Source organism: Thermobia domestica, chromosome 3 (assembly GCF_964235325.1).
Source record: "Thermobia domestica chromosome 3, izTheDome1.hap1.1, whole genome shotgun sequence".
NCBI classification, from domain to species: domain Eukaryota; kingdom Metazoa; phylum Arthropoda; class Insecta; order Zygentoma; family Lepismatidae; genus Thermobia; species Thermobia domestica.
In genome coordinates, this window is record NC_137456.1 from 352,097,935 (window position 1) to 352,112,578 (window position 14,644).

A 14,644-nucleotide genomic window follows, 5' to 3' on the forward strand; every position below is an offset into this window, starting at 1 on the left:
TTTAGAAATATCTGTTTAAGCTAATGGCACATGTATATCTAATAGAATTAAATATTCTCCATAACAGTGCCTTGTAACAGCTAAATGCAGAACGTGACATTGTTTATTATTTGTTAAACAAATCTATTAACAGATCTTCATTCCTTTCATTTACATATATCATATCAAGATACATAAAGATATATTCTCAATAAATAACAATAGCAATAGTAGTAATAACTATCAATCAAATAACCTAACCATTAAGGTGGATCACTAGGTGTTCTCGGTGCTATGCTAAACGCTGCTTGAATAGTGCTGCGTTGACATGTAGTGTCCAGTGCTTACTGGTGCCAGATAATAAAAGAAGTAATCATGGATTTCTGTTTGGATACTTACTGGAGAAATTAGTTTTCGACCCTTACTGCAATTCACGGCTAAGTTCCGCTTCTCGAACTGCAACGCTAAAATCCAGGAATTAAACGTTCAAATTTGGCAGTAACGCATTATGGCGTTCTGCGCAAGTTTCGTCTCAAAATCTATTTCCTTAAATGAAAATTAATATTTAAATAAAATGTGAAACATAACACGAAAAACGATCAAACAATATATCTATTTCGTTATAAGATCGTTACTTTAAAATACTTTACACATACAAATAAACATTTCATAAAATTGAGCACTTCTAGTAAGATCTAACAGCAAGTGCCATCTTGTGTGCTTATTATGAAACGAATCAAGTATTTTCTTTTATTTGTTCCCTTTTTCGATATCAGAAGATACAACCAAATGAATCAGTGTCTTGTGTTGTAGCTGAAACATAACTTTATCTTATAGTACAATATTTATAATACGTAACGTTTCATTGCGCAGTAGTTAAAGGAATGAGCTAAAAATATGTACTGACTTCCGGGTAATGATCCACCGTAAATAAAATTAAAGATTCATTTCTATTTAGAGACGAAACAATTGGGCGACAAGGTTTGGTCAGGCGAGATTTCAGGCCGTGAATTTTTTGGTCGCTGAAGTTTGGATAATGCGAGATTGTAGCCTGCGAGGGTTTGTACTCAAACCTATATAATCAAATATTTGACTTTCGATCTAATGATTAGCAAATCGTTCCATGACTACCGTACATTGACCCAACATTTTTTCTGTTACTTGGTTTCAAAAGTATCGACATCTTTACACTCAGAACTTCCAATATTTTCTACATGGATGTTGTTATTCAGTCTCTTCGATGTTTCAGTGGATGGAATTAAAGGTTTTATTACAATGTTGCAACAATATATTTATATTATTACAGTTTGCTATAAATGTACAATTACAACGTTTTCTGACAAACAAATACGGCACCAAATATATACACAAAGTTACAATTTCTGTGAAGGTCTGCGAAGAAATCCTTCTTAACAGCGTTGAGTAAATGTGCCATTTTTGCTTTTTACTTATTTGATATAAACGGGAAATGAGTTGTGTTTTCTTTGAAACTAGAAGAGATTAAAGTGTTTTGATTTTACTGATTTCTTCCTCAAGTTTAACTAGAAATTTTTTGCTTCGTCAAAATGCATTTACATTGATTTTAAGATTATTCAGGACTGAGTCGAATATTCTCAAAACAAGGGAAATTTAAACTTTTACAAGAAATCAGCAAAAATTAAGCCGTTAAAATAGGAGGTAATATCAAGAAAAAATTAAGAATATCTTTCCATGTAAATAAATACACAAAAAATCAAGATGGCGCTGATACTCAACTCCGTTAAGCCTTACTTTTGTTGTGAGAACTTAAGCAGTTCATTGTATTATTATTATTATTATTATTATTATTATTATTATTATTATTTATTAGTTTTTATAATGACTTTATATAGCACTGAGCACTATTGCTACCGCTGATGATGTTGAATGGTAGAGACTTTAACTAATTAAGTTCTGCATGCTTTTTAAATTCTAAAATTTCGCGACACATCTTAGGGGACTGTGTGACAGACAAGTGTGTCGCGATACATCGGCTGAGAACCACTGTCCTATTCATATCACATAAATCAGAAAGCACATAATGAAAGCTTGATGCAATAACATTAATTGAGACATGTTACTGTGTGGACTTGTGGATTCCAGTGGAGAAACTTTAATCCGGATAAAAAAACAAAAAAAAAAAAAAATGAAATAAAGTACAAAGGTGAACATAAATAAAATACATCAACGTACAAGACAAAGTAAATTATAAGAAAGAAAGCAACGAAGGAATACTTTTCTAAAAAGCTATTTATAGTTCGCATGAATTGTCTGTTCTGAAGTATTGACGCAGAGGAGCATATCTCTGGAGAAGGAATCATATAACAGAAGATATTTCTAAGAAGAACATAGGCATCATGTCAAAATTACATTTCGCTTTCTTGAGATTTCTTAACACTTAGGCTACACTAATATGAACTAACATGACTGAATTATTACTTAGATAATTGCTATAAGAATCCTCGTTCGTACTCTACCCAGTGAATATCATATAATTAAATGCCTTCCAATTGTTATTCTTGACGTATCAATGACTAGATAGAATACGAGTACACACTTGCAATAGATACATGTATAACCCTTGTCAGAAAAATTTCAGGACCACTTTTTAATTGTCAAACTATAATATCACCCAATATTGTATTTATAAGGATATTGTATTTATATTATGTTGTGACATGTGTTGTTTAAACGTACTCCTTTGAAGCGATTCCCAGTAAATCAACCAGGCTGCACGACTCCATCTAATAACATAATGTTACTTGTGTTGCTGATTTAATTAGAGCTTCACAAGTTACGAGATGATGTTAATTTCTTTAGTTCAAGCAGTGTATTAATGGTGCGTTGACTTAGGTAAAACACCTACGAAGCGTGAAACATAATACAGGAAACCTAGCTGTTAGTACTCTATATTATTGGTAGGTCGAGGGTTTGATTACTACAAGGCTTCGGGAGTTGACGACTTTTGTGGAAGACCATCCGCTGTCAATCGACCTTCTTCACTCAATCATTGATGCAAAAGGTGTGGTGCATCGTGATTTCACTCTGAAGAACATACAACAAGCAAGACATTGAAATTATGCGTAATGCAATTTGGAGCTGCCGACCTAAGTTTGAGCATCTCGGCAATGGCTCAAATGCAAAGCCCTTCACTACTTCACCAATTAAGGAATATCTGCCCCCAAAACCTCTTCTACGTTCTCAATTTTCACCAGCGTGATTTCTTTCTGCTCTCCTATGTGAAAATATGGGTTAAATGCAAGCGACAACAAGACATTGCAGGGATCCAAAAGTATGTAGCAAATGTCGTCGGAAGTATTTCTAAAGTGGATTTTTCCTACTTGTTTTCGAAACCCTCGGAAACGCTGGCAACTGTGCATAAACTGGGGTGCCCACAAAGGGGGGCTATGACGCAAACTGCGTCATTGAAATATTTGGGGGGCTTAAAAATCTATATAAATATGTTTGAGGGGTGTAAAAATTAATCGAAAAGATTTTTTTTCCATGGAAGAACACCTACGGATAGACAATTAGGGGAGGGGGTGCGTCATGGACATAAGGGGGTGGGCGCCACTGCCATAGATAATGAAAGGCCCTTCACAAAACAGTTTCGTCAGTTGGTGAGTTCAAAATATCTATCTATCTATCTATCTATCTATATCTATATATCTATCTATATATCTATATACAGTGGCGTATTTAGGGGGGTGGCTTCCGGGCTTAAGCCCCCCCCGAAATCTTACTTAGTGTAGTAAAGTAAATGAAAGATCTTGCACAATTTTCACATTTCCAGGCAAAGCCCCCCCCCCCCCGAAAGTTAGCAAAGCCCCTTCCGAAACAAAATCGTAAATACGCCACTGTCTATATGTATATACAAGAGTCGATCTGAAAGTTTTCTAACAGAGGTTACGCGCATATAATGTTTTTCTACCTGTAATACAATGACAGATGTCTGCTTATTATTATTATTATTATTGTTATTTTAAATGTCAGTACTTTATAAACCAACACGTAACATGTATTTCACAGGACAGTTTCACAAATAAGTTACAGAGTTTCTTTCTCCATTTGTTTTCACTTATAGCCACTTCCACTCTATCTAATCGTAATATTGTTCACATCTCAGTAAAAGCACCGTTAATATTAGATGTTATTTTGTACACAACTTGCCGGCTCAGCACAACTTTTGTGATGCTCAGCTGCCTTGCACATTCTTTTCATATCTTTGGACTAAAATAGTCTTACTATTCCAACAAGTTCACACTCGAATAACCTAGAAATAAAAGTAAAACAGATGTAAATGTTTAAATCATTTCACATCTGATTTGAAAGGAAACATGCAATACAAAGCTCTACAGATGTTATCCAAAGAACTTTTTTTTGTTTTTTAAAATGAACTACTTATTAGTTGTGTCAAAATTCTTCGAAATCTCGTTATTCAAATAATTGTATTCCTCATAGAAAAATTACTTCTTTGTTCAATTAACTATAGTAGTAGAAAATGGATCGATCTGGCTCATATTAGAACATACTAGAACAAGTCAGGAGCCCCTGGGAAATCGAGCACCTTGAACCGTCCACCCACGATCTTTTACGACCTCCATTTTAGGGGTGTATTTGTTCCCTTTTATGAGCACTTTGTAGGGGGTGTACTCGTTCTCTTTATAAGTACATTTTAAGGGGTGGACTCGTTCCCTTTTATGATCACTTTGTAGGGGGTGTACTCGTTCTCTTTTATGAGTACATTTTAAGAGGTGGACTCGTTCCCTTTTATGATCACTTTTTCCACCCCTATTTTAACATTTTGCCATAGCAGAGACTATGAACACATTGTAGAGCATAAGACTACGTAACATAGCAGGGATGTATTCGTTTCCTTTTAGGGGTGTATTCGTTCCCTTTTATGATAAGGGGTGGAAAAAGTGATCATAAAAGTGAACGAGTTCACCCCTTAAAATGGGAACGAATACATCCCTGCTATGTTACGTAGTCTTATGCTCTGCTATGTGTTCGTAGTCTCTGCTATGGCAAAATGTTAAAATAGGGGTGGAAAAAGTGATCATAAAAGGGAACGAGTACACCCCCAAAAAAGTGCTCATAAAGGGGAACAAATACACCCCTAAAATGGAGGTCGTAAAAGACCGTGGGTGGACGGTTCAAGGTGCTCGATTTCCCAGGGGCTCCTGAGTTGTTCTCATATGAGCTAGTATGAGCCAGATCGATCCATTTTTTACTACTAACTATTATCCAAGAGTATTGACATAAGACCATATCAATAACAGTATTTGCCTGCATATAATTTGAAAGTGTTTCAATATGAGAAGCAGGCGTTTGGATATTAACATATGTATATTTTTGAGTGGCATATATCACGACATACCTTATAATATTCACCAAAACGTTAATTTCCAAAACTACAGTGGCGGATCCAGGGGGCGAACGCTCCCCCCCCCAGAAGAGAGGAAAGTTTTTAATTTTATATATAAATTAAACCCATCCCAGAGTTTGGAGCTCTTAAAAGTAGCTCAAAGTAGCAGTATTACAACCCATCGCCCCCCCCAGAAGTTCGTCCTGGATCCGCCCCTGCAAGACTAACTATAGATTACACATTTAGGACGAAAGAGTGTACATGCCAAGTATTACATTACAGTCTATCATCTCTTCCAAGTGAATACAGCGGCATTTGCAACAACGATTTGCAAGCCATTCAAACTCAAACATTAAAGGTAGCCATAGACACAGCTAGCTACCAGCAATTCGGTCGATGGGCCATCAAATTACGGTCCAAAGAAGTTTTTTGGTCCCGTCAATCAAGTAGGCAACTTCTACTTCGTCAGTTGTGAACTAGTTCTTGTGGTGTCAGGCATGGGCGACGATTAGGGGGGGGGGCAAAGGGGGGCAGTTGCCCCCCACGCCCACTTTTCTGAAATGTCCTATTAATGTATATAGTTTCAACCAGAGAAATTTGTATATTAACATTGATATACAAATATTCAAATCATGTCTTGCCTCCCCACTTTTAACGTCCAATCGCCGCCACTGGAGGTAAAGTAGAACATGTGGCTTGGACTGCTTGGCGCCTGCGTAAATACTCAATGGTCGATCGAAATCATTGCTTGCCACCACACTCGCCACGTTTTTAACAATTCCATCTCCCGACGGTGTTCAGCTTGGTCGGGAACTTGTAAATAGAATAAACTTTTCAATCGATCAAAACATGACTAGGCGATGATGAGATTGCTTGCGATATGGTCGAAACGTCTCCATACACAGTGCAATATTTGTGCAATCGTATTGCCCATCGACCATTGTCGGTCACTAATAAAGCAGCCATTAATTCACGTGTATGATCACCTTAAACACTCAACCTGTGTGGACATACGTACCTGGGGTATTGTCATCCTTAATCTTTTGAACTCTGGAATGTATGTTAGAATGTAGAATGTAAACATTCCTGCTAATAGCCATTCCGTAATTGTACTCGCCAGATGAAATTCCCAACCGCCATCGTTGGGACCCCATCTTGGTCTATCGTCTCCTTTAAGAAAATAATATTAAAAATGTAGCTATACAAAATGCAGCGATTTCTGCCGAAATCGTTCCATATAAAATATACCAACTTTAAGTAAAACTAAACTACAGTTTTGACAACAATGGTACATGGATCGTTTGGATGCCAAATAACACGAGAAATGATCTAATGTATGCATTCACTTCTATAGATTTTTGTAAACAATAAATTAAAGTACCATAAATTGCATAATTATTGTTTTAGATGGCATTATAACAAAAATATAAATTGCACATGAAGTACTGATCTTAAATTTATATCCAGCAAAGTATCAATTTTGGACTTAAGGCATTTATGCAAGCGGCTCACGAAATGGTGTCCTGAAAACGTTTCATTCAGTATAACAAAACATTCAACAATCGTTTAATATTTGACGCTTACGTGGTGTTATAGAAGAGTTTTAAGAGAGGTCTCCCATTGGTTAGTTGTAGTAGTGAGTAAATTAGGTCACGGGGTTAGGAAGAGAAAGCGTGTTGTGTTCCTGAAAGATCCTGAAAAGAATATCCTTCTGCCTGTAATATGTGGACCTTTATACAGTGATGCCAATTTAGCTTCTTTTTGGCTAAATCTAGCCTATTTGAAGAGGCATTTAGCCATACAAATCTACGAAATGCTTATAGCCTTAATTATAGCTTATTTTATGAAACTGTTTAGGAATTTTTTGCTTTTTTATTAGCCGTTAAATTAATTCTAAAAATACTTTTTCTTTGAAAATAAAGCATAATTTTTAAAAATTAGCCTATTTGTCATTGTATATTATCATATTCATTGATTTCTCTAGACAGGGGATGCTTTATTATGCAACAAACACTTGTTTTTTCTTCTTCTTCTCTCTGCCCACCCAGAGATTTACAACTGGTTAACAGTGTTGCCAGATCTACTGATTTTGCAGGAGATCTCCTGCTTTTTCTACGTTCTACTGATCTACTGCGAAAGAAAATGAAAAGTAAACAATCTCCTGCTTTTTCCTCACTTCGAGAAGTTAAAGAAATATATTATTATTAATATTGAATTTTCAATGTTTCCTTACATGAAAAGATGAAATTTCTCTATTATAATTTCTCTATTATAGCATATGGCTATAGAGCTTTACTGTATATAAATGAATCCAAAGAATATAACTGTACGACTTCTTCTATATGCATTATGGTTAGCGTTTTACAAGTAAGTGTTGTTTAGATTGGGATTTGGGTTGGAAGAGTGGCTTAGATCATTTCTCCACGATCGTCAGCAAGAAATCGTCTTACGCCACGATCACGTGTGATTGTACCATATAGCTACGTTATCGCTACGTGCATGAAAAACATTTTCCTACTCCACTTTGCTCTTTCACTACGTTTTACTTCACATATGTGGGTATCAAATAATATTAATATAAATCGGGACTTTTCCCTTTCATTTGCTCAACGTAGTTCATCCGAAATGAATTCTGGACTGCTTGTTTTGACAATGGTGGAAAGACTACAAGGTGGTTGCATGCGCATGTTGCCTGGAGCGCTGTCGTGACTGTGACGTCATCTGGTTTGCAAAAGAGAGCAGGAAAAGAGGCGGCTTTAAGTGACAAGTGGAAATTCTTTGTTACTTTGTTCTTTTAAATGATATCGAGAATGTACGGCTGTACGGCCGTACGAATTATTACAGAAAAACTAAGGGAACTAATATAAAATACTTTAGATTTCCTCAAAAAGAAGGGGAATTTCTCCAGAAATGGATTTTAGCTTGCAGGAGACAGGACAAAATAAACCTAAAATATAGTAGGTTTTACATAAAAGTAATAAATAAATGCAATGTTAAATGAAATTATAAAAAATCTATTACATTATGTAGTTTTTTTAGTATTAATAGTTTGTAATAGTAGTATATAGAGCTACAGTAGCTTGTGTTGATTCTGCATACAAAAATCCAATAGTACGATTTAAAAAGACGAACTTTGAGGCAAGACCCGGATTCAAAATCATGAGGGAGGGGAACCGACAGAGGTGATCATTTCTATCATCATTTCCTTCTACATAAGATATTGAGACAAAATTTTCCTCACAGAGGCAGGCATGTAACTCGAGATGGGAGGCACGATGATCTAGGAGGCTGACCTCCCTCGAGTTACGCAAATGGAGAGCACTGAACGCGTTAAAGTAGTTCAGGTCCCATTTCATTCTGCAGATCTGTATTCCCTTCATTCCCTGCAGATCTGTATTTCATTCTGTATTCCCTGTAGCCGTCGGGATGTTGCACTTCAAATTAACTAACGAATGGAACGTTCGTAATAACGATTAACGGTTACAAAGATATATAACAATGTATTAGATCAAGAGAATAAAGTATCCACCTACCATGTCTGAGCGATATTGTCGGGACATTTTTACACTCAGATTTTGAAATTTTTGTTCATTTTAATCATAACTTTGGATAATTACATATACATATTTAGGGGCCCCCTCCAGAATTACAACATTAAGAATGACTGCAGTAAATTTAAAAATATGGTAGATTCTCAACCAATCAAGGAAGCACGGTGGCTCAATTGCAGAAGGCTCACCTCTGGTGCAAGGGATACTGGTCCGCTTCTCGCTCAAGTGAGTTTGTGATGGAACTCCCGCATTCTCATTCCACCAAATTCCAGATAATCATTCACTTGTGTTTATCTTTTGTCTTCTTTAGTCCATGGGACAGAAAAAAGAAAACTTATCAAGAAAATTATGTAATTTTACGGTTTATATGTTTTCTAGTCTAGCTGTAACACCCCTACATCGTCTTCACCTACGCCTAGTATTTTGTTTCTTGCTTGAAATATTCAAGTTGCAATTTCTTTGTTTGGGGTGCTTTGTATATACATATTTATTTCTATATATTTTTAGAATACAATAGTATATGTAACGTTCTATTTTGTACAAATATTTAATAATATTATTTGCTGTGGCGTAAATTTTGACACTAATATTCAGAGAACTGTCAGTTTCAGGAAACCGTTTTCTTAAATACAAATTCTATAAATAAGCGATCAGCGATTTCAAATAAGATTACTTTTTTATAAATCAAAAATAAAAAACGATATTTAAAATATTAAATACGTGCGTCCCTGCTCAATACATTTTTTAGCCTCCCATGAGATTCTGACGAAACTTACGTGAGCAACCTCTTCAAAAAACTGTCCAAGCATAACGAAAATATACGTACGTGCATTTCTGTTTACGAAAACCATAAATTCTCCCTTGAGATATTCTCAAAATTTATATGGGGTTATCAGTAAAGAATTCCCTTTCAAGCAAAATAATAATAATAGTAAATCAAAACCGATCAATGTGTTACGAAAATATACTTGAGCATACATAAATATATAATAATGAAATGCATTAGCGACACACTGTGTTATAGATTATTCAGGCCTATACATACTTGAGTGTATTACTTCAGATGTTTAAAAAAGAAAAGAAAGAAAGAAAAAGCAGAAAATGTAGTGAGTAATATTGGCTTGTTCAAGCTTCAAAGTTGTTTAAAAATGATATTGCTGTTTCTTTTGCTATTGTAAATATCTTCCTTTGAATTCACTTAGCTTAAGCATTGATTACATTACGTTTATATAATTATTGTGTGTACTAAAATTTTTACTTCGTTGAAGATCACTATAAATAGAAGAGAAGTTTGCGTGTAAGATACCAGCGAGCAAGCGCTTGTTAAAAGTTCATCTGACTCTCACTGGCCACGTCTGCGACCAAGATGACGTCATGCGCCAGAGCGACAAGAATGTAGCACTGCATTGCATCCACCTTGTAGTCCTTCCACCATGGTTTTGACTACTGCCCCCTTAATAATGGCAAATTTTATTGCCTACTCCCCGGATTTACATCAAACGCCACCACTGTATGTGTCTACTGCTTTCTCTTGTTTTTTATCTTCGAATCTCCTGCTTTTCCAACTGACTGGTCTGGCAACACTGCTGCTTAACAATGCTTATCGACTCAGAATTTTAATGTCGCTCCCTGAGAGCTCCGTTTGTTACATTTTAATTATTTTAATTTTCGCATTTCATTGCAAGAATGAAACCTATCTAATACAAATTTATTAAACTGTTCGATTAATCAAGTCACAGAGACTGTTTTTGTTTATTAAGGAGACAATATTGACAAATCTTAAAGCCATAAGCCGGAATCGAAGCCGGAAGTCCCACGCCAAAGGCGTGTATGCTAACCGCTTAGCTACGAGTGAGCTCTAATTCAATGTAAAATGCGCTGTGAAGCTTTGTTTTAGTGTTATGTTTATATAGTATATTTTTAACTAATTTACTATTGCATTTCTAATTTTAGACGAACCAGAGTTGACAAAAACAAAAGATCGTCATCAGATTTAGAATTTTCAATAAAACCAGAGCGTAGCTATCTATCTAAAGAAATATGTAACGAAAAAAAAAAAAAAACATTTTATTCCAAATGTGAAATGAAAAAAAGGACATGTCTAATTGTAGGTTTCTCTAATAGTTATTACTGTAAAATTATTATAATAATAAAAATGTTATTCCCTCTTAATCAGAAAAATATACAAAATTACGTTTCTAATATAAGAAAAATGTTTAAAACGATATTTGCAACACATTATGTTCGTGCGGTCCTTTTGACCGCGCGCGACTACTCGCGTTACTTTTTCAGCGCGACTTCTCGAGGGTTAAATGAAAACAAATAGTATATCTAATTAGCTTGAAAACTCGCAATGCAATCATGATGATTCACGTATGTGTATGGAGAAATAAGAAGTGTTTGTAAGGATTATGACGTGTCGAAAGAAGTACTACTGAAAATTGGAACAATGGCAGTTTACACGAACATAACAATGCAACCAGCTCCAGCGTCTCGACTAGCTGCGACGTCATCGACGATGACTTATTTCAATTGAACTAATAATATGTTGTTAACTTTCACAAATCAGATGAGTTGTTGATGAATTTTATTGTACCTAAGTTATAGTGATGTATGTTGTTTGTTAGTCTTCAGCTAATAAAATTCAACATTTCAAATTTTACTATAACTCGCTTATAATCCTACACACAAAAAAGGGGTTTACAATTTGCGTAAAAATGCTTATTTCTGAAGGCCATCTAACCTATTTTCTTCAGAGGTTGTTGGCAACACTGCCTTTATACCCATCTAAGTAACAACGTGTAACCGGCTGTTGGCAGATTTGCGTGCCTATAATAATGGAGGAAAAATTGCAGGCAGCTGTTTGTATGCATTAAATGCTTAAAATCATAGGCGCAAATCTGTCTTGAACATTGGGGGGGACGGGTAAGACGTTCCCATATATATATAAGCGATGTTCAAAATTTTTATGAAGTTGAAAAACAATGCTGTGAAGGATCAGGGGAGCAGAATTGTCTTCAGTGACGTATTTAGGAGGCTATCGGGCTCATTCTCCCCTCGAAATAATTTGTTAGTTTTACGCATTCCACGTACAACAATAATCGTTCTTACCATTTCTAAGAATGTCATTGACTTTCCATTTTCTTATGCTCTTTGTTCAGAAATAATACTGTATTTGTCAAATTTCATTTCATGTAAGAACTGCGTCCTTTTGTTCTTTCTTTCGTCCTTTCTACTTTTCTGTTTCTTTTTCTTGACGTTACTTTCTTTCATTTCGCCTATCATACTTTATCGACCCTTGTTAGTTGTGATTCAAGTCGGCCGTCATCAGTAACACCAAAACTAAGAGGAGTTGATAAGCGAAACTAGTGTTCCACACCAACATGCGCGGATATCAACATGACAGGACTTTAGTTATTATAACAAAGGAACAATTATATCGTTTAGTTATTTTTAAAAGAAGGAAATGTTTGAATTAAAGAAAATCAAAACGGGGGAATAATTAGCCCGGGAAATTAGGAAGGCCCAGAGGATGCTTCCTTTTTTTGTATGAATAGAATAAAGGGTTATATTCACTCCTAAATTTTTGTATCATATCACATAGGATTTATCGGTCTGCAATTCTTGCCATTATAATTTATGCATAAATTAAAATATATTTAATTCTCAAACTCAGGTGGGCAATTGCCCACTTCCTTCCTTGTGTTGGGCATAGCCCTCGAAAGAAAATCCTAAATACGCCATTGGTTGTCTTCAACATTGGAAAGTGGACAGATTTTAGGCTTATTCTAGATAAGGGAGATGAAGTAGTACTACATATCAGTATTACAAATCACTGCCGTGAAAACATTCTGAAATCTGAATACATGCATATTTATAATTGGTATGTTTCTAATTAGGCATCCACAAAGATCCTCATTAAAATTGTTTTATAGTAATATAATAATATAAATGACGACTTCCCCAAAACTATGAAGAAAGAATATCAATTATGTATGACGCAACAATACTCTTTAAGCAAAATGATTATAATCTCAATAACATTACAGGAATCGTTTCAGAAATCTGACGCATGTCACTCTTTACTTAACAGATGTAACCTTAAGATTATAGAGAAAAATGTTCCAGCAATTGAATTCTTTTCTTTGCTTACGAAACATCCTCTCTCAAAAGAAAAATTGGGACACGCGGAAATACGTAGGAACAAACCATGGTTCGAACTAGTAGAGAAGAGAAAATAGGCAAAATTACGTTGGCTAAAATCCGAATGAAGGAACTACACAAAATTTCGTAGACATCAGGCGAGGAACTTCCAAAACTTTTAGAACAAAGAAACGCGATATTTTGAAAGCTAAAATTTAGGAACTTGAAGATAATAGTAAAAATAAAAACATTCGGGACATGTATAAAGGGATCAACGAATTTAAGAAAGGCTATCAACCTCTTTCTTATATATGAAAGAAAGCTGATGGAACAGTTCTCACTGATACAAATAGCATTTTAAATAGATGGAAAGATTTCTTTGACGATTTGCTTAACACGCAGCCAAAAACTAATGTGCGTGGAGAAAGGAAGATACACACCGCAGAACCATATATTCCAGAACCCAATCGAATAGAAGTAAAAATCGCTATAAAGAAATTAAAGAAACACAAATCTTGGGTGTAAACGAAATTCCGGCTGAGTTAATTTTAGCTGGAGGCGACTAATTGTGGAACAAGATACACAAACTCATTCTCCTTATCTACAACAAGGAAAAATTGCCAAAAGAGTGGGAAGAATCAATCACTGTTCCAATCCACAAGAAAGGCGACAAAACTGACTGTAATAATTATCGAAGCATCTCTCTTCTGTTAACATCCTATAAAATCCTTTCAAACATTCTATTAGCAAGATTGACCCCATACGCAGATGAAATTTTTGGAGATTATCAGTGTGGATTCAGACGAAATCGATCAACTATCGACCAAACATTTACCATTCGCCAAATACTCGAAAACAAGCGGGAATACAGTAGTCCGGTACATCAACTATTTATTGATTTTAGAAAGGGTTATAACTCGGTTAGGAGAGAAACATTGTACAACGTTCTTACAGAATTTGGAATACCGAGAAAGCTAATTAGATTAATTAAGATATGTTTAAATAAATCCCAAAGTAAAGTCCGGGTAGGAAAATTTTTGGCCACGAGTTTTCAAGTTAAGAATGGCCTGAAACAAGAAGATGCGTTGTCGCCATTATTATTCAACTTTGTCCTGGAATACGCTATAAGGAAAATCAAAGATAGCAAGCAGAGCCTAGAGCTGAACGGTGTTCACTAGGTTATGCGTACGCTCATTATGTAAATTTAGTAGGGGATGATAGGAGAAAAATAGAAAGAAATGCAGAGGTCTTATTAGACGCGCTTGCATGGACATGGGTTTAGATATAAATGCAGCGATAACTAAATACATGGAAATGCGTCGGGATCGTAATACGGCAAATTATGTATGTGTTAAAATATTAAATAATACTTTTGATAAAGTGGATACTTTCAAATATCTAGAATCAATATTAACAGACGAAAATCATATTCACGAAGAAATTAAATGTCGACTAAAAACAGGGAATTCGTGTTATTATTCAGTTCAAAACCTCTTGTCGTCGCGAATTCTGTCGAGGGATTTGAAACTTAAAATGTATAAAACGATAATCATACCTGTTGTTCTGTATGGTTTCGAAACATGGT

At 35.2% G+C, this 14,644-nt stretch overlaps 1 protein-coding gene across 1 annotated transcript in view; it reads right to left on the reverse strand.

The window, feature by feature from the left end:
* Nucleotides 1–1,244: 1,244 nt before the first annotated feature.
* LOC145681311 (DNA damage-regulated autophagy modulator protein 1-like) overlaps nt 1,245–14,644 on the reverse strand; it is a 78,524-nt gene continuing 65,124 nt past the window's right edge. Inside the window, exons 6-7 of the mRNA XM_081752973.1 lie at nt 6,384–6,535; nt 1,245–4,270 (exon numbers count right to left, since the gene is read on the reverse strand). Of these exons, the coding sequence (XP_081609099.1) occupies nt 4,256–4,270; nt 6,384–6,535 (167 nt within the window). The 3' untranslated portion in view covers nt 1,245–4,255. The remainder of the gene's footprint in view (nt 4,271–6,383; nt 6,536–14,644) is intronic.